At 43.1% G+C, this 25,904-nt stretch overlaps 2 protein-coding genes across 3 annotated transcripts; both read right to left on the bottom strand.

Moving 5' to 3' along the window:
• Window positions 1–12,550: 12,550 nt before the first annotated feature.
• LOC115180572 (C-C chemokine receptor type 5) lies at window positions 12,551–15,648 on the bottom strand. 2 transcript variants are annotated; one of them, XM_029742757.1, is made up of 4 exons: window positions 14,973–15,648; window positions 14,679–14,718; window positions 14,321–14,476; window positions 12,551–14,001 (listed from the first exon to the last, which is right to left on the bottom strand). In XM_029742757.1, the coding sequence occupies exons 2-4, from the start codon at window positions 14,714–14,716 to the stop codon at window positions 12,957–12,959; spliced, it is 1,239 nt and encodes a 412-aa protein (XP_029598617.1). In that variant the 5' UTR covers window positions 14,717–14,718; window positions 14,973–15,648; the 3' UTR covers window positions 12,551–12,956. The 2 variants fall into 2 exon arrangements, with proteins under 2 accessions (XP_029598617.1, XP_029598624.1); XM_029742764.1 differs by having other exon boundaries at window positions 14,369–14,476; window positions 14,973–15,647.
• Window positions 15,649–15,770: 122 nt separating this feature from the next.
• Window positions 15,771–25,904, bottom strand: LOC115180589 (C-C chemokine receptor type 4-like). Its single transcript, XM_029742785.1, has 2 exons — window positions 25,271–25,904; window positions 15,771–17,463 (listed from the first exon to the last, which is right to left on the bottom strand). Exon 2 carries the CDS (start codon window positions 17,457–17,459, stop codon window positions 16,431–16,433), a length of 1,029 nt encoding a protein of 342 aa, XP_029598645.1. The 5' UTR covers window positions 17,460–17,463; window positions 25,271–25,904; the 3' UTR covers window positions 15,771–16,430.

Raw genomic sequence — 25,904 nt, 5'->3', positions numbered from 1 at the left:
CCCTTGGAAGTTTGTTTTTATATTTATGTATTTACAGTGCCTTCAGAAAGTATTCATACCCCATGACTTATTCTACATGTTGTGTTACAGCCTGAATTCAAAATGGATTAAATATTTTTTTCTCTCATTCATCTACACACAATGCCCCATAATTAAAAAGTTAAAACATGTTTTTAGAAATGTTTTCAAATGTATAGAAATATCTAATTTACATAAGTATTCACACCCCTGAGTCTATACATGTTAGAATCACATTTGGCAGCGATTACAGCTGTGACTCTTTCTGGGTACGTCTCTAAGAGCTTTGCACACCTGGATTGTACAATATTTTCCTATGACCAGAATACCCATAACGTGATGCAGCCACCACCATGCTTGAAAATATGAAGAATGGTACTCAGTGATGTGTTGTGTTGGATTTGCCCCTAACATAACGCTTCAGGACATTAAGCTAATATCTTTGCCACATTTTTTAAAATGTTACTTAAGTGCCTTATTGCAAACAGAATGCATGTTTTGGAGTCATTTTTATTCTATACAGGCTTCCATCTTTTCATTTAGGTTAGTATTGTGGAGTAACCATCCTCAGTTTTTCCTCACAGCCATTAAACTCTAACTGTTTTAAAGTCACCATTGGCCTCATGGTGAAATCCCTGAGTGGTTTCCTTCCTCTCTGGCAACTGGGTTAGGAAGGACACCTGTATCTTTGTAGTGACTGGGTGTATTGATACACCATCGAAAGTGTCATTAATAACTTCACCATGTTCAAAGGGATATTCAATGTCTGCCTTTGAAAATATTTACCCATCTACCAATAGGTGCCCTTCTTTGCGAGGCATTGTTAAACCTCCCTGGTCTTTGTGGTTGAATCTGTATTCGAAATTCACTTCTCAACTGAGGGACCTTACAGATATAGTAATTGAATGTGTGGGGTACAGAGATGAGGTAGTCATTAAAAATCATGTTAAACACTATCATTGCACACAGAATGAGTCCATGCAACTTATTATGTGACTTGTTAAGCACATTTGTACTCCTGAACATATTTAGGCTTGCCATAACAAAGGGGTTGAATACTTTATGATTCAAGACATTTCAGCTTTCAATTTTTATTAATTTGTAAACATTTCTAAAACAGAATTCCATTTTGACATTATAGGGTATTGTGTGTGTAAGCCAGTGACACAAAATCTCAATTGAATCTATATTAAATTCAGGCTGAAAAAGTCGAGTGGTGTGAAGGCACTGCAAGTGGTGCAGACTTACCTAATTATAACCTTCTAAACATTTACATCTGAGATCAACATGGTTGACAACGTTGTTGTTGACAATTATTGAAGGAAATGGAATAAGAGGTGTGAATGGTGTCCACAATAACTGGATGTTTCTCATCAGAATCAGATCTCTATCGATGATAAACAAGATATGAGAAACCAGAGTGAGCGTCTGTGATCTTATCTCCAAGGTGCAGGCGTTGTGCAGTCAATTTGCACCAAAGATTATTCATTGGAAATGTGTTTGAAAAACTACTGAAGTGTTCTTTCCCCACATCTATTTCAACAGGCGCTTCAAACCAAGGTCATTCATGATTTCTAGAATGATAACCAATTCATGTAGGTGTGATGTAATGTACATTTCCCTTTCAGACTACTCGGACTTAACTATGATGTTTGATGCCGGAAAAGATCATAGATGTTAACCCCATCCTTGGATTTGACTGTTAAGTTCAAGTTATTTTTTTATTAACTTAAAAAACTCAGCAAATGTCAATTAACTATTAATGTCCAAAATCTTCTGCTTAACCTTATTGATTGCTCAAATTATGAATTGATCTTGAATTACATGTTTTGTTCAGTTAATCATGTTGTTCATGCAGAAAAAAGGAAATTGAACTCATTATTCTTGTAGCAATGTATCAAGTAGCAATGTATCAAGTAGCAATGTATCAAGTAGCAATGTATCAAGTGTGGATGTTTTTTAAGTTCTACATTTGAAGGTTGTTTAGGGACAGTTCCTGTGTTTGTATTTAACCGAGGTGTGGCGCATGTTCTTCCCTTCTGCCTTATCAGGTGTGAAATCAACAGAGCTGTTCTTAGAGCGAAAGTAGCAGCTGCTTTGCATGCAACCACAGCTACTGAGGTATCTCAGCAAGCTCAGGTGATCTTCAGAGATTTTATCTCAGTAGGGAGACCGAATCCTGTTTTCAATGTTTACACACACATACTCAAACGCACACACTGGCTTCCCCACTAGAGGGCATACTGAGCTGGTGTTTAAAAAGTGCATCATGACAATTCTGAACCTTGTGTCAGTCAATTACAGCAAGACGCTCTGGATGGTAACAACATATGGAAATCTTTATAACTGTATCTTGTTGTATATTTGCTGACCATAACTGAAAAGAAATATACACATATATAAACTCAGCAAAAAAAGAAACCTCCCTTTTACAGGACCCTGTCTTTCAAAGATAATTTCTAAAAATCCAAATAACTTCACAGATCTTCACTCTAAAGGGCTTAAACACAATTTCCCATACTTGTTCAATGAACCATAAACAATTAATTAACATGCACCTGTGGAACAGTCGTTAAGACACTAACAGCTTACAGACGGTAGGCAATTAAGGTCACAGTTATGCAAACTTAGGACACAAAAGAGGCCTTTTTACTGACTCTGAAAAACACCAAAAGAAAGATGCCCAGAGTCCCTGCTCATCTGCGTGAACGTGCCTTAGGCATGCTGCAAGGAAGCATGAGGACTGCAGATGTGGCCAGGGCAATAAATTGCAATGTCCGTACTGTGAGACGCCTAAGACAGCGCTACAGGGAGACAGGACGGACAGCTCAGTGGCAGACCACGTGTAACAACACCTGCACAGGATCGGTACATCCGAACATCACACCTGCGGGACAGGTACAGGATGGCAACAACAACTGCCCGTGTTACACCAGGAACACACAATCCCTCCATTAGTGCTCAGACTGTCCGCAATAGGCTGGACTGAGGGCTTGTAGGCCTGTTGTAAGACAGGTCCTCACCAGACATCACCGGCAAAAACGTCGCCTATGGGCACAAACCCACCGTCGCTGGACCAGACAGGAAAAAGTGCTCTTCACTGACGAGTCGCGGTTTTGTCTCACCAGGTGTGATCGGATTCACATTTATCATCGAAGGAATGAGTGTTACACCGAGGCCTGTACTCTTGAGCGGGATCGATTTGGAGGTGGAGGGTCCGTCATGATCTGGGGCAGTGTGTCACAGCGTCATCGGACTGAGATTGTTGTCACTGCAGGCAATCTCAACGCTGTGTTCTGCCATGGCCAGCGAAGAGCCAGGATCTCAATCCCATTGAGTACGTCCGGGACCTGTTGGATCGGAGGGTGAGGTCTAGGGCCATTCCCCCCAGAAATGTCCCCCCCCCAGAAATGTTGACCTCCTCTTTGTTCAGGGACACATTATTCCATTTCTGTTAGTCACATGTCTGTGGAACTTGTTCAGTTTATGTCTCAGTTGTTGAATCTTGTGATGTTTATACAAATATTTACACATGTTAAGTTTGACAGTGAGAGGACGTTTCTTTTTTTGCTGAGTATATATACACCACCGTTCAAATGTTTGGGGTCACTTAGGAAAGAAAAGCACATTTGTATCCATTAAAATAACATAAGATTGATCAGAAATACAGTGTAGACATTGTTAATGTTGTAAATGACTATCGTAGCTGGAAACGGCAGATTTTTTATGGAATATCTACATAGGTGTACAGAGGCCCATTATCAGCAACCATCACTCCTGTGTTCCAATGGCATGTTGTGTTAGCTAATCCAAGTTTATACTTTTAAAAGGCTAATTGCTCATTAGAAAACCCTCTTGCAATTTTGTTAGCACAGCTGAAAACTGTTATTCTGTTTAAAGAAGCAATAAAACTGACCTTCTTTAGACCAGTTGAGTATCTGGAGCATCAGCATTTGTGGGTTCAATTACAGGCTCAAAATGGCTAGAAACAAAGAACTTTCTTCTGAAACTCGTCAGTCTATTCTTGTTCTGAGAAAGGAAGGCTATTCCATGCGAGAAATTGCCAAGAAACTGAAGATCTCGTACAACGCTGTGTACTACTCCCTTCACAGAACAGCGCAAACTGGCTCTAACAAGAATAGAAAAAGGAGTTGGAGATAGTGTCACCAGCAATGCACCCCCACACCATCACGCCTGCTCCTCCATGCTTCACGGTGGGAACCACACATTCGGAGATCATCCGTTCACCTACTCTGCGTCTCACAAAGACATGGCGGTTGGAACCAAAAATCTCAAATTTGGACTAATCAGACCAAAGGACAGATTCCCCAAAGCCAACACCTCCTTTGGCCGCCTTTCCTTCCAGTTCTCTGCTGCCAATGACTGGAACGAATTGCAAAAATCACTCAAGTTGGAGACTTATATCTCCCTCACTAACTTTAAGCGTCAGCTGTCAGAGCAGCTTACTGATTGCTGCAGCTGTACACAGCCCATCTGTAAATAGCCCATCCAACCAACTACCTACCTCGTCCCCATATTTGTTTTAGTTTTTCTGCTCTTTTGCACACCAGTATTTCTACTTGCACATTCTCATCTGCACATATATCACTCCAGTGTAAGTTGCTAAATTGTAATACTTCACCAGTATTGGCCTATTTACTGCCTTACCTCCTTACTTCATTTGCACTCGCTGTATACAGATTTTTCTATCGTGTTATTGACTGTACGTTTGTTTATCCCATGTGTAACTCTGTGTTGTTGTTTTTGCTTTATCTTGGCCAGGTCACAGTTGTAAATGGGAACTTGTTCTCAACTGGCCTACCTGGTTAAATAAGGTGAAATAAAAAATGTAAAATATTCTAAGACTCCAACCATCTGCCTCTGGGTCTCGCCTTGTGCCCTTATATTTTAGGTGTTTGAGAACCACATGCTTTTTTTCCCCGATCATGGAGCCTGTCATGTGATAAGTTGGATGTTGTTGGTCATAACATGTATAGAATCAAAGTTAACCTTATCTGTTCCGTCTCACTAAAGAACCATGTAAAACTTTTTATCAGACATGACATATAGCGATGGGCATTCCGTGAATAGGAGGATCATAGTATAAATACATAGTTATTGTATACATTACGTAGAGTATATAGAGCACGTGGGCTGAGTAGACAAAAAATATATAAAAAAGTAACATCAAGCAAAGTACATCTTTGTAGTTGAGGCACTATGCCTTTTTAGGGCTTTATAGCGCCGTCTCCTCTCCTAATGTACTAAGAAAAAATAATGTGGATACATACATTGTACATACTTTTAAAGAAAGACTCCCACTTAAGTACTGTGGTTGGTTGTATTACCTTATAAATTAAGTATAGTGGCTGGTAGGGGTCAACTTAGGGTGAGTGGGTCTTCTGAAATGGGATGAGTGGAGGCCCCACGCACACCTCAAGTGTCTGATGCCCTCCCAGTCACCCCATCCCTCTCCACCACCTCCTTTTTGTTCTTCCCTCTTCACTCAACCTAAGCCAAGATTATCCCCACCTCCCATCTTTACTCCCCCTTACCCCCCCAAGCCAAGCTTGTCCCACCATCCCATCCTTACCCACCCTTGCCCCCAAGCCAAGCGTATCACCACCTCCCCTACTTGCCCTCCCTTACCCACCAAGGTCTAGTTTATCCAAACCTCTGTCTTTCCCCCCTCCCTTCTTCCAAACACATGTACACCCCTCTATACATCTACTTACTCATCAATTCTCCTTCATTCACACACAACATATACCCTATGCCTCCGCACACCCATTCTCTCCTGCCCTCCTACAAGCATTCATATTCACCATCCCTCACACTCCCATTCATATGCACGGACACATACCCACACATACACCCACTCACACCCTCTTGCCCTCTTGCCCTCTTGCCCACACACACACACGCACACACGCACACACACACACACACACACACACACACACACACACACACACACACACACACACACACACACACACACACACACACACACACACACATCCATATAGCAATTATGACAATTATTGACTTACATGCTATATTTCCTCTTTTATATTGTCTTTTAGTGTCCATGTATGTCATTGGCATCGGCTAATTGTAGCATTACTTCCTATAGAAGAACAGTTACTTAGGGACAATAGAGTCTAGATTGTATTGATGGGAGGGAGAAGGAATATTGTCTCAATTTACGTTAAGTTAGTCTTGGACATCGCTGTATGTAGCCTAGTGTGCTTATCCGTTTCATCCGCTTCTGCCTCTCCTCAGTGCACTGAGCTCTCTTTCAACTGGACATGTTTCCTATAATGTTCAGGGCTTCATCAGCACTTGGACCTTCCATACCTGCAGTACTGCTGGAAATTTAGTTGAGAGTTAATTCCTTTTTACTCCAGTGACTGTCTGATTGCTGGCGGATTTTCCTCAGTCTAGCAGACAGGTTCCAGACGAATCGAATGGACTGGCCCTGCACCTTAATCTCCTTTCCCCCTGTGCCCTCAGAATGTTGACTTTGATTAAAGATGACCATGCGAGGGTGTTTAGCGTTCTTCTGCTTCGTGCTGATCCCGATGGCATCGCTGAAGATCCTGCGGTGATCCATCCACGCCAAGCACCTCTGATATCAGCTTGATCACATAGCTGGAAAGGTCCCATTTTCCCTTGTCCTCCGATAAGGACAATATTCTCATATGATTTTGTCTCGATCTGTTTTCTAGCTGAGCCAGTTCATCTTCTTCAGTTTGCACCTTTGTTTCCAGAAGGCCAGTTTGTTTCCAGAAGGCCAGTTTGTTTCCAGAAGGCCAGTTTGTTTCCAGAAGGCCAGTTTGTTTCCAGAAGGCCAGTTTGTTGTCTTGTTCATCCATGCGCCCTCCATGTATGCATGTCTGACACGAAGACTCTGCTTTCCATTCGAGCAAATGTACTTTTTCAACAACATATTGTAGCAGTTTGTTTGTTTTGGTGAGCATTGAAAGCATTTTTTTCCCTGGATATCATTCAGCTGTTCATTGCTCTCATATACATCTCCAAGTTGTTCTTTGTCTTTTCCTCTAAGGGAAGCCACGGCGTGTTGGGTTAGAGTCTCAGCGTTGCTTTACTCACAGATTGGTTCGATGTTGTGTATAACTGACTGCTCACTCTCTCCCGGTTACTTGAGGATATATTGATCTATCGATTTTAAAGGCTTAATTTAAACTATGTTGTCCGGCTTTTACATATTATCATGGTTTTGACGGTAGAAAACTGAGCTATTATCTCCCAATGCGTCCCATCGGTATGTGCATTTGCCAAAAGTCACACAAATGTAAAATACAATGATATACAAATGCAACTAAAAAATAATACAAACAATAAAACCAAATCATTATGTGTGTGTCCCTCACATGAGTTGTTTTTTATCAGTTTATTGAAGGTAATGTTGTTTGTCCGAGCAATTGGAGATGGAAGGGAGTTCCATGGCTCTTGATAAACTGCGCATTGCTGTGAATTCTTTTAGGACGTGAGGACTGTGAAGAGTCTTGTGGGCATGTCTTGTGGGGTATGTATGGTATCTGAGTTCAATGTTATTTGATTATGCAGACAATGCTCTGTTTTGAGCCAGCTGCAGCTTTGCTCGGTTTTTCTTTGCCGCACTTGACCATTACTGGATAGTAATCAAGATGGTACAAGACCAGAGCCTGAACAACTAGTACAATTGATTTTTGTGTCAAAAACATATTTTTATAACAGACATACCTCTCTACATCTTCACAACAACGCTGTCAATATGACTTGCCCATAATAATTGACCATCCAATGTTATACCTAGGAGTTTAGCTTCCTCATCTTGCTCAATGGTCACACCTTTATGTACAACTCCAGTTGAGGTTTAGGTCTTAGAGAATGTTTTGAACCAAATACAATGCTTTATGTATTTAAGACCAGTTCATAATTAATCAACCATTCTGATACTGAATGTAACTCCTTATTTAGAATTTCAATAAGCTCACTGGTTTGGGGTGCTGACATGTAGAGTGTTAAGTAATCCACATACATAGTCATTCTAGCTTTGTGTAAGACCAGTGACAAATCATTTGTAAAAATAGATATGATTAACGGCCCAAGGCAACTGCCCTGAGCGACACCGCACTGTACATATCTGATGTTAGAGAAGTTTCCATTGAAGAACACTCTCTGGGTTCTATTGGATAAATAACTCCCCAACCTTGTGATAGCAGGGGATGTATAATCACAGCAAGTTCGTTTTTTTTCAATAACAATGTATAATCAGGCGGTGACCCGATCCTGTAGGTTCATGCTCTACAACATTCGCAGAGTACGACCCTGCCTCACACAGGAAGCGACGCAGGTCCTAATCCAGGCACTTGTCATCTCCCGTCTGGATTACTGCAACTCGCTGTTGGCTGGGCTCCCTGCCTGTGCCATTAAACCCCTACAACTCATCCAGAACGCCGCAGCCCGTCTGGTGTTCAACCTTCCCAAGTTCTCTCACGTCACCCCGCTCCTCCGCTCTCTCCACTGGCTTCCAGTTGAAGCTCGCATCTGCTACAAGACCATGGTGCTTGCCTACGGAGCTGTGAGGGGAACGGCACCTCCATACCTTCAGGCTCTGATCAGGCCCTACACCCAAACAAGGGCACTGCGTTCATCCACCTCTGGCCTGCTGGCCCCCCTACCTCTGAGGAAGCACGGTTCCCGCTCAGCCCAGTCCAAACTGTTCGCTGCTCTGGCACCCCAATGGTGGAACAAGCTCCCTCACGACGCCAGGACAGCGGAGTCAATCACCACCTTCCGGAGACACCTGAAACCCCACCTCTTTAAGGAATACCTGGGATAGGATAAAGTAATCCTTCTAACCCCCCCCCCTTAAAAGATTTAGATGCACTATTGTAAAGTGGTTGTTCCACTGGATATCATAAGGTGAATGCACCAATTTGTAAGTCGCTCTGGATAAGAGCGTCTGCTAAATGACTTAAATGTAAATGTAAATGTAGCCTGATGTTCTTTGGAAAGATATCTCAGGAATTGATAAATATACCCAAGTGAGCGGACATCTAAGGCAATTGATTCATGAATGGTTCACACCTGATAACTCCAATTGCCCTTTGTGCCCGCTCCCATATCCTGTCATTTTATATTTCTTTGTGATTGTAACACATATACAGGTAGACCAGAGAAGCCACATCACCGATTGGCAATTGACTGGCAACCTTAGAAGCACCTGCTGCTCACTGGTTGTGTAACCGGTGTGAAATGGCTAGCTAGTTAGCGGTGCGCTAGTAGCGTTTCAATTGGTGCCGTGACCCGGATCACTGGTTGCTGCGGAAAAGTAGGAGATCAAATGGGGGTGAGTGTAACCGGTGTGAAATGGCTAGCTAGTTAGCGGTGCGCGCTAATAGCATTTCAATCTGTGACGTCCCTCACTCTGAGACCTTGAAGTAGTTGTTTCCCTTGCTCTGCAAGGGATGTGGCTTTTGTGGAGCAATAGGTAACGATGCTTCGAGGTTGTCAGTTGTTGATGTGTGCAGAGGGTCCCTGGTTCAAGCCCAGGTAGGGGCGAGGAGAGGGACAGAAGCAAAACTGTTACAGTTGCTCATATACAAAAGTTGTTCCTGATTAAAGAAATGTGTTACCTACTCACTGGAGAAGTCTGTTAAGCCAAAACATCTTTGTACGCTATCCTGATTCAATAAAATGTTACTGTTACTATTTTTAGGAAGTCAGCTTTATGTGACATCCTTTTGAGTGCAGTCCCATCATAATTGCTTCATTATCTGATGCTTTTTAGTGAAATGTAACTTTAAAAAAATAATAGCATGTGTGCAAGATTTGTCCTTTGTTGGTTAGGGTTCTTTGTTGGTTATCTGTAATTACATTAGCAGTATCAGAGCATGACCTTCCCACAAATGTAAAAGCTCTGCCTGCAATTAGCTCTTTTTGAAACAAGTTCAGTAATACTGCTTATTGCTAAATTGTGTAAAAATATTTACATGGCACAATCCTCTGGCTTTGTGTTCCTTTATTTTCATTATCTAAGTCCCCTCATTTTATATTCAGCTTACACAAAACCGTCTGGCTGGCTCAACCCAAAAAATACCTTGTTGTGAATTATATTGTCATACGTGTGAAGTTGTGGTTTCATATCCCCATGTAGGCCTGTCAACAGGAAGCGGTAAACAGCTATCTGTGTGTGTTTAGGTCACTGGGCTGTTTTAGACTGTAGCCACAGTCCCTGTAGTAGGTGAGCCTATTCTAATAGAACTAAGTATACCAAAGGACAGTTAATAATTTCTTCCTTTCAGGTCCAGTTCCAGGCATAAGCTACATCAGCAGTCGCTTAGGGCCCCCGGAAAGCGTTACGTCTGGACAAAACCTGACAAAACCATCCCTACGGTAAAGCATGGTCGTGGCAGCATCATGCTGTGGGGATGTTTTTCAGCAGCAGGGACTGGGAGACTAGTCAGGATCGAGGGAAAGATAAATGGAGCAAAGTACAGAGAGATCCTTGATGAAAACCTGCTCCAGACCGCTCCGGTCTTATCGTTCCCTTACCTGCCACAGCTTGGGGTGAAGGTTCACCTTCCAACAGGACAATGACTCTAAGCACACAACCAAGACAACGCAGGAGTGGCTTCGGGACAAGTCTCAATGTTCTTGAGTGACCCAGCCAGAGCTCCCCACGGTAAGCACGGGGAGTTGGCTCAGGTCTCCACCCTGACTCTGCCAAACTCCCCGTGTGCCCCCCCCCCCCCCCCCCCAAAGTTTTTTTGGGGGTGCCTCTCGTGCTTCCGTCATTGCCATGCTCGTTCCTCGTAACGTTGCCATTCCGCTCTCGCTGCTTCCACCCGTTCCCATGGGAGGCGATCCCATCCAGCCTGGATCTCCTCCCACGTCCAGGATCCCTTGCCATTCAAAATGTCCTCCCAGGTCCACTCCTGATCACGCTGTTTGGACCTTTGGTGGTGGGATCTTCTGTGACGATCGTCGTAAGGAGTAGACCAAGGTGCAGCGTGTTGAGTGCTCATGATAAATATTCATTATTAACTCAGAACGCTATACAAAAACAATAAACAAAGAAACACGAACGTCACGTTCTGCAGGCTTCATTGAGCAATACAAAAACAAGATCCCACAACGCCAGGTGGAAAAAAACCCTACTTAAGTATGATCTCCAATTAGAGACAACGAGGACCAGCTGCCTCTAATTGGAGATCATCCCAAACAAAACCAACATAGAAATACAAAACTAGAACATGAACATAGAAATACAAAACATAGAAAACCACCCCCTGTCACGCACGGATCTACTCTACCATAGAAAAATAACAGCTTACCATGGTCAGGACGTGACAAAGGCTGTAAAGTAACAAAATGTAGAAAAGTCAAGGGGCCTGAATACTTTCCGAATGCACTGTATATATACAGTATATATATTTATATATAAAAAAAGGTTTAGGAACTCTGGTCTCAACTTAATGTTGAGAGTAACAATAGTAGAATACAGCAGGTTCAATTTTAAAATTTGGTTGTGCATCGGCAGTTTTTCTCTTGTTATGTCAGTCACTGAAAATCACTCAATTAGACATGTCAGCTACCAATTTTTGGATAGTTAGTCTAGCCAGCTATCTAAACTTGTAGTAATCATGGCCGAATACCGACCGGGCATGCAGGGCACTTGCCCAGGGGCTCTGACCTCCAGGGGGCCCCCATAGGTTTTCTTCGTCATTCTCACTCAGATATGATATTAGCATGGCATAAATCATTACAAAATGTGTAGAATTGCAGGACATTGGCTTTAAAATTCACTTTTTTCCCTCTCACCATGGCAAAGTGAGTAGAATTTCAAGAAATGTGTTATAAAATTGCAACGTTTTCTCTCCGCCCAATGGCAAAATCGCAGAAGACGTACAACATTTTCTTCACACACCATGGCAGTATGTGAAGAATTGCACAAAATTATTTTTAAAACAAAAACAATGGTCTCCACATTTTGGGGGCCACTAAAATATTTTGTTGCGAGGTTTGGGGCCCTCCAACTAAATCTCGCTTAGGGCCCCCAAAATGCTAGAGCCAGCCCTGTATTGTTTTACTGTAGGTATTTACTGACTCACTTCAAGAAAAAAAAGGTTGGTTTAAGGTTGGTGTGTGCTTCTGTGCAGAGCGCTGTTTTAAGTATTAAATATCATAGCAGATAAATCAGACGAATGTGTTAAAGTCTAAATGTCATCTGCATCCCCATTATAATGATATATAAACATGTTATTTAAAATATGTTACAATACTGCAGTGAATCACATTAGGATTAGATTTTGTGTACACATTGTAAGGCACAAGCGGTGTCTCTCACTCTTTGTGGTGAGATTGCTAACAGGTGTAAGAGATATTGGTCTGTGGTGGCACCATCATTCACATATTCTCTAGCACTGACACATGGGAATATCTAAGTCATTGAGTATATCTTGATTACATTATCTTGACAGTACTTTAATTTGAATAATTTGCTACATGCAACAGGGGATGAAGTTACTGTAATACATTTATTTACATAGAATCAAAAAGTATCACTGTATTTACATAGTAAACGTGTGCTAGCAGAGTTACAATACATTTTAAAAGAAAATGATGACTTTGCAAAATGTGCCAAAGATTTTCAAATAGATATACTGTACTAGAGAAAATACTATACAAAGGGAAATTAAATGGTTTGTGGAATTTATATTGATTGGGTTGATTTCTGTAAAAATCAACCCCCTGGTGTGAAACTCTGAGATGAGTGACAATTTCCTGACTTCGCCATGCACCTGAAACAAAGCCTATTATTTTCGGATGATTGCGTTTGAAACTGGATTTGGTATTTACATATGTATTGGAATGAACAGTACATGTGATGTTAGATGTATTTGTCTTTACAGTTAAGTTTCTGTTCACACGGCAGTAGACCTCTCATCAATGCTAGTGGTCTGTGAGTAGACAGATCCGGTCCTCGAGGCTCTGAAGTCCCAGGGCAGGTAGTTCTTCATGAACTGACACATCCTGCAGGGAGCCTTGTTAATCAGTCTTATGAGAGGCCTTCTAAACTTCTGCCCCACAAACACATAGAGGATGGGATTCAGCCAGCTATGGGAGTAGGCCATGGCCTCTGTGATCTGTAGAGTGAGTCTGATGGCTTTGCTACTCTCACAGCTTGAGTAGACCTCACTTAACTCCAAGGCCTTGAAAAATGCCGTCATGTTGTACGGAGTCCAGCAGCAGAAAAACACCACAACCACAATGAGAATGAGTCTGATGGCCTGCTTTTTGGAGGATGGACAACTGAGCAGCCTTTTCACTATCTGTGTGTAGCAGAACCCCATGATGACGAGGGGGATTAGCAGACCAAGTGTGTTCATTTTGAAAAGGCCAAAAATTCCCCAAGCGTGTCCATCATAGACAGGGCGACAATTTTCTTTCTCGTTGTGTTTCTCCACTTTAAGAAACAGTGCCTCAGGAAACGAGGCCAGGAAACCAGCCAGCCAGGTCACGACAGCAGCTATGGCCCCGTACTTCCGTGTTCTGGCTCTCATGGCGTACACAGCATGGACTATGGCAAGGTACCTGTCCACACTCATCAGTGTGATGAAGAAGATGCCACTGTAGAAGCCAATGTGGTAGGCACTGAGGACCACTTTGCACATGATGTCACCAAACACCCACTGATCTGTAGCGTGGTGGGCCAGGAAAGGCAAGGTGCAGACCAGGAGCAGGTCAGCCAAGGCCAGGTTCAGGAGACACACATCGGTCATGCTGCATAGTTTCACCCCCAGCAGGATGACCCACAAGACCAGAACGTTCCCCAGAAACCCCAGGATGAAGAAGAGGGAGTACAGCACTGGCAGGAAGCTGGCTCCGTGTGGCTTGTACTCGCAAATGCCATCGTCATAGTCACTATAGTCGTATGTGGTTACTTCAAATGCGTCTGCAAAATGTGTGCTGTAAAAGATCAGACGAGTAGAATGAACCAAGCAGCAATGATAAGAATGAACATTCTTAAAGCCACAATCTGAAAGTTGTGCTTATTATCAAAATGTGGTCCACCAACAACAATATTTACAGTACAATGGAATAAATGCAAATAGTACTTTATTTCTATGAGCAACATTTCATTTTTTAAAACATGATTGGAAGATTGGGGCAGAAATCTTGTATCACCAATTGCACTCTTTCCTCAAAATGTGTGTTTCTAAAAGTCAAGACATTTTAGACCTTAACTTTCCCATATGCATAACTGGATGAGTTCTCATATGCGTACCTGGATGAGTTCTCATATGCATAACTGGATGAGTTCTCATATGCGTACCTGGATGAGTTCTCATATGCATAACTGGATGAGTTCTCATATGAGTAACTGGAGGAATTCCCATTCTCAACACTCACAGAGCTGAAGGGAATGGTTGTGGTGTTCCCCCTGAAATTCATTACCAATGATTTGAGCTTCTCAATTACAGGCGCATGTATCAATGGCCCATTTTGTACAGCATAACATATGACATTACATTATTTACAGAAATGATGTAATTATTATAAGTTATTATGATAAATGTATTAATTGATGATACTATTAATATTCAAATAGAGCTATTTGTAAATTAAAAAAGATAAAGTCCCACCCTTCCATGGTGTGAACAGGATATCCAGTGGTATTCATCCCTGAAATAAAATGACAAAAATGACCACTGAAATTGTTTTGATTTATTCATTGCTAATTACAGGACTGCAATTACGTTAAATAAATTACGTTAAAAAATAAAATAAATGAAAGTAACTTGAATGGCAAGAGGATGAAGCCTGCAGAGACACTATATTGAAGATCCAAGATACTGTACAACACTATGCACAGAAGAGTAACTTTTGCAAAGCATCCTAAAGCCAGTCCTCACATTCAGTAAGCATAATATACTCACTGTCAAACTGGGTTGAGTTGTCTCTCTGGGTGTGACACTCTGGTGTGACAGTAGTTCTGGGGGCTGCAGTGACTCTTAACAAGGTGGGTGATCAAGGGAACCTATATCTGCAGGTTTTTTTTCTCCAACAGATGTCTTTGGCAGGGGTGTGGGCGGGTAGATGTGGCCAAACTATACTGCATAGCTGAGTGCAGATTTAAGTCTAAATGGCATGCATTTGTACCTGCACATCCCCTGTGCATCATGAATGCTTGGAACACTACAGGAAGCTGGAGGAATCCATGCCCTTTTTCAAGATCATTAATGTATTATCTTTTTTGAACAGAGGAGTGCCACTACTCCCAAAAGCTTGATCTATGCTGCAGATATGTACACCACCAAGCAGGATATCCTGTAGAAGACTCATACTCAAAGTGTTGCTCAGGCAACTAACTTTACTGAGAAGTGGTTAGCTGAAGACTGAAATAATTTTGCGTCATGACTGAGCGATGCATTAGTTCTAGCATCATAGCTAGCATTCAATTGTCAAAATATGGTGAATGCTGATATACTTCCTGTCTTTGAACAATTAAAATACATTTTCTGATGACTAGATTTATATGTGTGTTTTCTGGATCCAAACAATTCTAAGTAAACCTACTGTAAAGAAGATTTGAACCTATTGACAGATATAGCAGGATTGTTGTCTGTCTCATCTTTGAATTTAGCATCTTCAACTGAATAAAATATATTGTGGTGCAGATTGGATTATAGGGGGGTACAGCAGCAGCATAAAATGACAACACAATGCGGAACAAATATGTTTGAGCACATCAAAATTCACAGGCTTATTTATTGAGAAAACCCCCCAGAAAGGAAGACAAATACCTACTCAGCCAACAAAAGTTCAAAAGGTCAAATTCCTGATTTGATGTCCAAGTTCAAGGTAATACCAAAACAGGTCCTCAATCAAAGGAGGGTCAAAATTCTACCAAAATAATATTTGGCCAGCAAATGTAGCCAACGAGTAGCCAGATAGCCACCGGCCATCCAGCAGCAGTCCTCTGGCCACAACCCTGCCCCTGGTTGTGCTTTAATGTTATAACAAAAATGTGTGCATACAATAAGAATAAAAATGTTGATCATCTCTATGCAAAACATATTGATATTATGCTATAGCAAAAATGTGTGCAGGCCTGTACTGTACATGAAATAAGTACATGGGTAATCAAAACATAAACAGCCCATCACCCTTTAACAAATAGTCAGAGCTCATCAAAATACATTTCAAGTTAAATATTATACAGTTACACTTAATTTATATGCAAGTCTGTGTTCAGAAGAATACTTCATTATTCCATATGACACAGAAATTGGTCTTCTGCTCTACTTGCTGCTTTCCAACTGAAGTGTTTTTTGTCAATGAAAATGCATCAAATAGGTTTTCAGCAATGGAAGTATCGTCTTTCAGCAGTACAATCACACAGGTGTGTTAGAAGTCTCGTTTTCTGATGCTCTGCTGCTCACCATTGCATGTTTGCTGAGCTTTTTACACAGCGGATATCTAGAGAGCGCAGTGCCCAAACACTTTCTGAATTTCTCTCCTACAAAAGCATAAATGACTGGGTTGACACAGCAGTGAGCCAGCGCTATGGTTTCTGTCACCTCCATAGCTGTATCGAGCTGTGTTGAAGCCTCACAGCTATTCCCAATGTCAAACATCTGAAGGGTCTGGAGGAAAACCACAACGTTGTAAGGGACCCAGGAGACTACAAACACACCCACGATGGCGAATATCAGTTTCATGGCCCTGTCTTTTTTGGAGTTCCTTAACCTCTGTAGTACAGTGAGAATACTGATGTAACAAAAAACCATTAGGGGCAGACATAGGAGGAGCCCCACTCCGTTTTCCCCAAAGTTCCTCAACAACTTCCATGTCTTCTCTGTGCCCTCTGGGTAAATCCGCTGGCAACTTGTACCACTGCTCTCGTCATTCTCCCTAACCACCGCTACGAAGATGGCCTCAGGGAGAGCAGCGCTGATGGACGCTACCCAGACGATGATGCTCGCCAGCGTTCCATAGCGCAGCGTCCTGGCCCTCATGGCGGCCACGGCGTGAACGATGGCCAGGTAGCGATCCACACTCATCAGGGTCACAAACAGGATGCTGCTGTAGAATCCCACCTGGTAGACACCAGCCATGATCTTACACGGACTGTCCCCTTCAAACTCATGACCCTGGGCGTGGTAGGCCCAGAGAGGCAGAGAGAGGGCAAGGAGCAGGTCAGATAGGGCTAGGTTCAGCAGACAGATGTCTGTCATGGTCTTCAGTTTCATGTACTTGAGGAGGACCCAGAGCACCAGACTGTTGCCTGTCATACCCAGGGTGAACACCAGGTAGAAGAGAATGGGCTGGTAGTTGGACCCTTGGGTTAGACTGGTGCCAGTGCTACAGGGGCTGTCATAGACATAGTAATCGTCTGTGCTGGTGGCCTCGGTTGTGTTCATCTTACTGAGGAAAAAAGGATGGTGTGAATTGTTAGTTAACAATCAATGCTGTATTGTGTGCATCCTACTGTCATAGCCCTAGTAGTAATTTAATAGGATCTCTATGTCATAAACCCTCAAAGTTCTAGAACGGGGTTAAAATGGCAGCCATATTGGTCAAGGAGAAATCCAAACCAGTCTTATTGGAATGAATGGCAGTAGATGTCATAAGTTTCGTCTTCTGAGGAGTAAGAAATATCGAACCAGTACGCAGCGTGGTAAGTGTCCATACTGATATATTTATTTAAACGTGAACACTGAAACAAAACAAGAAAACAAACGACAGTCCTGTAAGGTAACCTGACTATACATGGAACAACCACCCACAAACACAAGAGAAAATAAACCCACTTAAATATGGCCTCCAATTAGAAGCAACGACAACCAGCTGCTTCTAATTGGAGGTTGTTCCCAAAACTAACATAGAAATAGACAAACTAGAAAACCCACATAGAAATAGAAAACATAGAACATAAACCAAAAACCCCGAAACACACTAAACAAACACACCCCTGCCACGTCCTGACCAAACTACAATAACAAATAACCCCTTTTACTGGTCAGGACGTGACAGTACCCCCCCCCCCCCAAAGGTGCAGACCCCGGATGCACCTGAAACAAAAACTAACAAAACAATAACCCCAAAACAAAGGGAGGGAAGGGAGGGTGGCCACCGTCACTGACGGTTCCTGTGCTACACCCCCCCTTCCCAAACCTCCCCCCACGGAGGTGGCTCTGGCTCCGGGCTTAATCCCCACTCTAACCTGTCCACCCTTGCTAAAGGCTCAGGGCTGTAGCCCACCACTGAAGGCTCTGGGCTGAGGGGCGACTCTGGCTGCGCCGGACTGGCGGCCGACTCTGGCTGCGCCGGACTGGCGGCCGTCTCTGTCGGTTCCGGACTGTGGGCCGTCTCTGTCGGTTCCGGACTGTGGGCCGTCTCTGTCGGTTCCGGACTGTGGGCCGTCTCTGTCGGTTCTGGACTGTGGGCCGTCTCTGTCGGTTCCGGACTGTGGGCCGTTGCCGGAAGCACTGGACGGGGAACTGTCGCCCGAAGCTCTAGATGGGGCACTGTCGCCGGAAGCTCTAGACGGGGCACTGTCGCCGGAAGCTCTAGACGGGGCACTGTCGCCGGAAGCTCTAGATGGGGCACTGTCGCCGGAAGCTCTAGATGGGGCACTGTCGCCGGAAGCTCTAGACGGGGCACTGGCGCCGGAAGCTCTAGACGGGGACTGCGCACTGAAGGCCTGATGCGTGGGACTGGCTTTGGAGGCACCAAACTAGTAACACGCACCACAGGGCTAGTGCGAGGAGCAGGAACAGGACGTACTGGACTGGGCAGGCGCACTAAAGGCCTGGTGCATGGGGCTGGATTTGGAGGCGCCAGACTAGCGACACGCACCACAGGGCTAGTGCAACGAGCAGGAACAGGACGTTCTGGACTGGGCAGGCACACTAAAGGCCTGGTGCGTGGGGCTGGCTTTGGAGGCGCCAGACTAGGGACGCGCACCACAGGGCTAGTGCGAGGAGCAGACACTGGATACACGTGGCCTTGACTACGCACTGGAGGTCTGGAGCGCACAGCCTGCACAACCCGTCCTGGCTGGATTTTTTCTGTAGCCCGGCACAGGCGGAGTACTGGCACAGGGTGAACTGGGCTGTGCTGAGGCAAGATGGCTGCCATGTGTAGAGCAGGCGCAGGGTAGCCTGGGCCCAGGAGACGCACTGGTGGCCAGATGTATTGCGCAGGCATACTTCTCCCTGGCTGGATGCCCACTCTAGCACGGCACCTGCGGGGGCTGGTATCGCTCGCACCGGACTGTGCGTGCGGATGGGCGAGACCTTGCGCACTTCCGCATAGAACGGTGCTCTCACCGCCAAACGCTCCCCATAATAAGCACGGGGAGTTGGCTCAGGTCTATTGCCTGACCTAGCCAATCTTCCCGTGTGCCCCCCAAAAAAATATTTTGGGGGGGCTGCCTCTCAGGCTTCCTTGCCAGCCATGTTCCCGCATAACGTTCCAGGTCCTCTCCAGCCTTCCTCCATGGTCCTTCTCCAGCTAGTATCTCCTCCCAGGTCCATGACTCCTTATACTCCTCCTGCTGCTCCTTCCTCCGCTGCTTGGTCCTCTTATGGTGGGTGGTTCTGTCATAAGTTTCGTCTTCTGAGGAGTAAGAAATATTGGACCAATACGCAGCGTGGTAAGTGTCCATACTGATATATTTATTTAAACGTGAACACTGAAACAAAACAAGAAAACGAACGACAGTCCTGTAAGGTAACTTGACTATACATGGAACAACCACCCACAAACACAAGAGAAAATAAACCCACTTAAATATGGCCTCCAATTAGAAGGAATGACAACCAGCTGCTTCTAATTGGAGGTCGTTCCCAAAACTAACATAGAAATAGACAAACTAGAAAACCCACATAGAAATAGAAAACATAGAACATAAACCAAAACCCCCGAAACACACTAAACAAACACACCCCTGCCATGTCCTGACCAAACTACAATAACAAATAACCCCTTTTACTGGTCAGGACGTGACAGTAGAGGCATAATCCTGATTTTACATATGCGGAAATGTGATATCAGAAACACATGTTAAAGGCATATGATATTAGAAATTGTGTAATACAGTTATTGTCAACCTAAAATATGAACATATAATTATAAATCCACTTATACGGGTTTAATGCCAAGTTTCTGTATAAATAGCCTCTAAAATACACTGAGACCAGCCACCCACACAGCTGATGAAACTGAGGAGTATTTCTGCCTGTAATAAAGTCCTTTTGTGGGGAAAAACCCATTCTGATTGGCTGGGCCTGGCTCCCCAGTGGGTGGTCCTGGCTCCCAAGTGGGTGGGCCTATGCCCTCCAAGGCCCACCCATGGCTCCGCCCCTGCCCAGTCATGTGAAATCCATAGACTAGGGTCTAACAAATTTATTTCAATTGACTGATTTCCTTATATGAACTGTAACTCAGTAAAACCGTTGAAGTTGTTGCATGTTGCGTTTATATTTTCGTTCAGTATGTATGTAAACAGTCCATAAATGTCACTATAGAGGGTGGTGCGAACAGCCCAGTACATCACTGGGGCCGAGCTCTCTGCCATCCAGGACCTCAATATGAGGCAATGTGAAAGGAAAATTGTTAAACTCCAGCCACCCAAGCCATAGACTCTTCTCTCTCCTTTCGGCACACCAAGTGGTACCGGAGCAACAAGTCTGACACCAACAGGGTCCGGAACAGCTTCTATCCCCAAGCCATAAGACTGCTAAATAGCTAACAAAATAGCTACACAGACTATTTGCAATGACCCTTTTATTGTATTTACATTTTTACAATGACTCTACACACTCACACACACACTCACACTGACCCTCCAACACACGCACACACACCATTTGCTCACACACACATAACACGCACACACATTCATACTGACTACACACACGTACACACACTCACATAAAATCATCATACACTGCTACATCATACACTACTCTGTTTATCATATATCCTGACGCCTGTCACCTTACACCTACAATGGCTTGCGAAAGTATTCACCCCCTTTGGCATTTTTCCTATTTTGTTGTCTACGACCTGGAATTATATAGATTTTTGTGGGTTTGTATCATTTGATTTACACAACATGCCTACCACTTTGAAGTTGCAAAATATTTTTTATTGTGAAACAGACAAGAAATAAGACAAAAAAAACTGAAAACTTTAGCGTGCATAACTATTCACCCTCCAAAGTCAATACTTTGTAGAGCCACCTTTTGCAGCAATTACAGCTGCAAGTCTCTTGGGATATGTCTCTATAAGCTTGGCACATCTAGCCACTGGGATTTTTGCCCATTCTTTAAGGCAAAACTGCTCCAGCTCCTTCAAGTTGGATGGGTTCCGCTGGTGTACAGCAATCTTTAAGTCATACCACAGATTCTCAATTGGATTGAGGTCTGGGCTTAGACTAGGCCATTCCAAGACATGTTAAATGTTTCCTCTTAAACCAATCGAGTGTTGCTTTAGCAGTATACTTAGGGTCATTGTCCTGCTGGAAGGAGAACCTCCATCCCAATCTCAAATCTCTGGAAGACTGAAACAGGTTTCCCTCAACAATTTCCCTGTATTTAGCACCATCCATCATTCCTTCAATTCTGACCAGTTTCCCAGTCCCTGCCGATGAAAAACACCTACATAGCATGATGCTGCTACCACCATGCTTCACTGTGGGGATGGTGTTCTCGGGGTGATGTGAGGTGTTGGGTTTGCGCCAGACATAGCATTTTCCTTGATGGCCAAAAGCTACATTTTAGTCTCATCTGACCAGAGTACCTTCTTCAATATGTTTGGGGAGTCTCCCACATGCCTTTTGGCGAACACCAAACGTGTTTGCTTATTTTTTTCTTTAAGCAATGGCTTTTTTCTGGCCACTCTTCCATAAAGCCCAGCTCTGCAGAGTGTACGTCTTAAAGTGGTCCTATTGACAGATACTCCAATCTCCGCTGTGGAGCTTTGCAGCTCCTTCAGGGTTATCTTTGGTCTCTTTGTTGCCTCTCTGATTAATGCCATCCTTGCCTGGTCCGTGAGTTTTGGTGGGCGGCCTTCTCTTGGCAGGTTTGTTGTGGTGCCATATTCTTTCAATTTTTTTATAATGGATTTAATGAAGCTCCGTGGGATGTTCAAAGTTTATTTTTATAACCCAACCCTTATTTGTACTTCTCCACAACTTTGTCCCTGACCTTTTTGGAGAGCTCCTTGGTCTTCATGGTGCCGTATATGGTGCCGTATAGCTTACTTACTTTCTCGTGTTCTTCTTATTTCTATTTCTCATGTGTTTTTGTTCTACTTTATTTTATTTTATGGTACTACTGGTATCGATTACTGCATTGTTGGGATAGAGCTTGCAAGAAAGGCATTTCACTGTACTTGTGCACGTGACAATAAAACTTGAAACAGTTTTTGTTTTCTTGGAAAGCTAGGAGTGCTATTATATGATACAATATACACACTTGTTCCATTTACAACGTGTCTAAGTCCTATCATCAACTGATATCAGCCAGTGCATGGATGTGGATTGACTGCATTGTTTGAATAGAATTTGTATGTAAAATGTATGGAATCATTTCTCTAGAACTGTCTGGCTAGCTAGCTAACAAACATACAGTGCAGAAACATTCTTCAAATTCATTATTTTACACAATATCTTGTCCCCCCTGACAAAAATGGCTGGCTTTTATCCCATCATTAGAAGGTTAATGTCCATTCTAGTATTCTAGTTCTTAATTCTATGCCTTTTGTTCTGAATGGTTACCTGCACACAGCCAGAGATTATAAAATCGTATGTTACTTCAAATGTTAATGCTATTATTTGTCACTCATCCTCCTATGTACTCTATTATGGTGGCATACTTGTATTACTTAATACTTTAGCAACATGTAATCTATCAGTTTCCATGGTAACTGTGTTTTAACTTGGGTAATGATTCTTTCATATTAATTACAGTGAGTGAAAAAAGTATTTGATCCCCTGCTGATTTTGTACGTTTGCCCACTGACAAAGAAATGATCAGTCTATACTTTTAATAGTAGATTTATTTGAACAGTGAGAGACAGAATAACAACAAAAAATACAGAAAACGCATGTCAAAAATGTTCTAAATTGATTTGCATTTTAATGAGGGAAATAAGTATTTGACCCCCGCTCAATCAGAAAGATTTCTGGCTCCCAGGTGTCTTTTATACAGGTAACGAGCTGAGATTAGGAGCACACTCTTAAAGGGAGTGCTCCTAATCTCAGTTTGTTACCTGTATAAAAGACACCTGTCCACAGAAGCAATCAATCAATCAGATTCCAAACTCTCCACCATGGCCAAGACCAAAGAGCTCTCCAAGGATGTCAGGGACAAGATTGTAGACCTACACAAGGCTGGAATGGGCTACAAGACCATCGCCAAGCAGCTTGGTGAGAAGGTGACAACAGTTGGTGCGATTACTCGCAAATGGAAGAAACACAAAAGAACTGTCAATCTCCCTCGGCCTGGGGCTCCATGCAAGATCTCACCTCGTGGAGTTGCAATGATCATGAGAACGGTGAGGAATCAGCCCAGAACAACACGGGAGGATCTTGTCAATGATCTCAAGGCAACTGGGACCATAGTCACCAAGAAAACAATTGGTAAGACACTACGCCGTGAAGGACTGAAATCCTGCAGCGCCCGCTCAAGAAAGCACATATACATGCTCGTCTGAAGTTTGCCAATGAACAGCTGAATGATTCAGAGGACAACTGGGTGAAAGTGTTGTGTTGTGAAAGTGGAGCTCTTTGGCATCAACTCAACTCGCCGTGTTTGGAGGAGGAGGAATGCTGCCTATGACCCCAAGAACACCATCCCCACTGTCAAACATGGAGGTGCAAACATTATGCTTTGGGGGTGTTTTTCTGCTAAGGGGACAGGACAACTTCACCGCATCAAAGGGACGATGGACGGGGCCATGTACCGTCAAATCTTGGGTGAGAACCTCCTTCCCTCAGCCAGGGCATTCAAAATGGGTCGTGGATGGGCATTCCAGCATGACAATGACCCAAAACACACGGCCAAGGCAACAAAGGAGTGGCTCAAGAAGAAGCACATTAAGGTCCTGGAGTGGCCTAGCCAGTCTCCAGACCTTAATCCCATAGAAGATCTGTGGAGGGAGCTGAAGGTTGGAGAAGATCTGCAACTTGGAGAAGATCTGCAAAGAGGAGTGGGACAAAATCCCTCCTGAGATGTGTACAAAGCTGGTGGCCAACTACAAGAAACGTCTGACCTCTGTGATTGCCAACAAGGGTTTTGTCACCAAGTACTAAGTCATGTTATGCAGAGGGGTCAAATACTTATTTCCCTCATTAAAATGCAAATCAATTTATAACATTTTTGACATGCATTTTTCTGGATTGTTTTGTTGTTATTCTGTCTCTCACTGTTCAAATAAACCTACCATTAAAATGATAGACTGATCATTTCTTTGTCAGTGGGCAAACGTACAAAATCAGCAGGGGATCTAATACTTTTTTTCCCTCGCTGTATAATGCTTTCAAATGAATCACAGAGTGTAATGATAAACTTTAAAACACCATGATGACTGATATGAAGAGAAATGGGTAATTCGAAACAACCTTTGGGAATTAACCTAATTTACATACTTGATGGAGATCATAAAGAAACAGCCCCTTATAATACATCTTCGGAAATCTTATGTCTAACAACAGGGCATTTTTTACTGTCCTTGTCAAGGTTGTGTAAGCTGAATACTGACATTTTTTTGTTCAAAGAACAACAGCTAAAAAGCCTTGACACGCTCATTATTTATTTTTAAAGCTATTACCCCGTAGGGCCATGTTAATGTACTAATACAATGTCTTATTTTAAAAAAAAAATAGTTAAAAATTAAAAAGAACATTTTCCAAACTATACTTTTTCCCTCACAATGTATGTATTGACAGATACAAAAAGAAGTATTGGATCTAAAGACTATTTCTACATCCTCTTTAATCCTAATCAGAATCAAACCACAACCCATATGATCTCACACATCACCCACCATCACCTGTTAAATACTGACACCCCCTGTTGAACGACCCCATTTTGTAGTTCCTGTGAGGCTAACACCCCTTCACAGACTGTCTATGCCTGCGTATATATTTGTAGGCTGTATATATTTGTAGGCTGTATGTCTATATGCAGGCTATCATGAAGTGAAAATATATTTTATTTACCCCAATCTCTTCTTTTCTGATGTACAGGTTGAATGCTGTAACCCTCTCTCTGGTGATAACGTGTGTGCTGGTTGAAACAGTCTGGCTGGGAAATTACTCTTTTTCTCTACTCTATTCTTTTGTACCAATGACTGCAACTTTTTTCTAGTAAGGTGTGCTCTAGATAACTATTTTCTTTGCATTGCTGCATTGAGCAGGCTGAGGTGTGAATGTGGGTTTCCTGTAATGGCCCTCTAACTAAATGTCTGGGAATGAGTGTGGGTGAGGGAAACATCACCAAACATACAGATATCTGTCACGCATGTAGATGCTGCTTTGAACTGCTTTTCAGATGGAAAGATACAAATGAATAGCGTACATCGTAAACATCTTAGAAAGTAAATTCCGTAACTTTCATACATGGAAGTAGTCCTTGTGTGGGTTATGTCTGTAGTAGTAGAAGGAGGTTGAGGTTAGAGAGGTAGGCTGGTAACCGAAAGGTTGCCGGTTTGAATCTCAGGGCTGATGGGGAAATCTGGTGTGAGTGTGCCGGCAACCATAGAGTTGCTGGCATCAGAACCTCATGTGCCGCCTGCTGCCGTTGTGCCCTTGCGCAAGGCACTTAATCTTTTACATGATTTAGGGGCAATGCTCT

The sequence above is a fragment of the Salmo trutta genome, chromosome 3, assembly GCF_901001165.1.
Source record: "Salmo trutta chromosome 3, fSalTru1.1, whole genome shotgun sequence".
NCBI classification, from domain to species: Eukaryota; Metazoa; Chordata; class Actinopteri; order Salmoniformes; family Salmonidae; genus Salmo; species Salmo trutta.
Note: the sequence above shows the minus strand (reverse complement) of the source record. Positions and strands in the feature narration are given on the sequence as shown.

Excerpts from the sequence above, each read along its gene's own strand:
- LOC115180572 (XM_029742757.1), bottom strand. The coding sequence starts at position 14,716 with ATGAATACCACTGGATATCCTGTTCACACCATGGAAGG. Across the intron at positions 14,477-14,678 it reads CCTGTTCACACCATGGAAGG|GGGGAACACCACAACCATTC; the intron begins GTGGGACTTTAT and ends AATGAATTTCAG. Across the intron at positions 14,002-14,320 it reads GCATATGAGAACTCATCCAG|CACACATTTTGCAGACGCAT; the intron begins GTACGCATATGA and ends GATCTTTTACAG.
- LOC115180589 (XM_029742785.1), bottom strand. The coding sequence starts at position 17,459 with ATGAACACAACCGAGGCCACCAGCACAGACGATTACTATGTCTATGAC.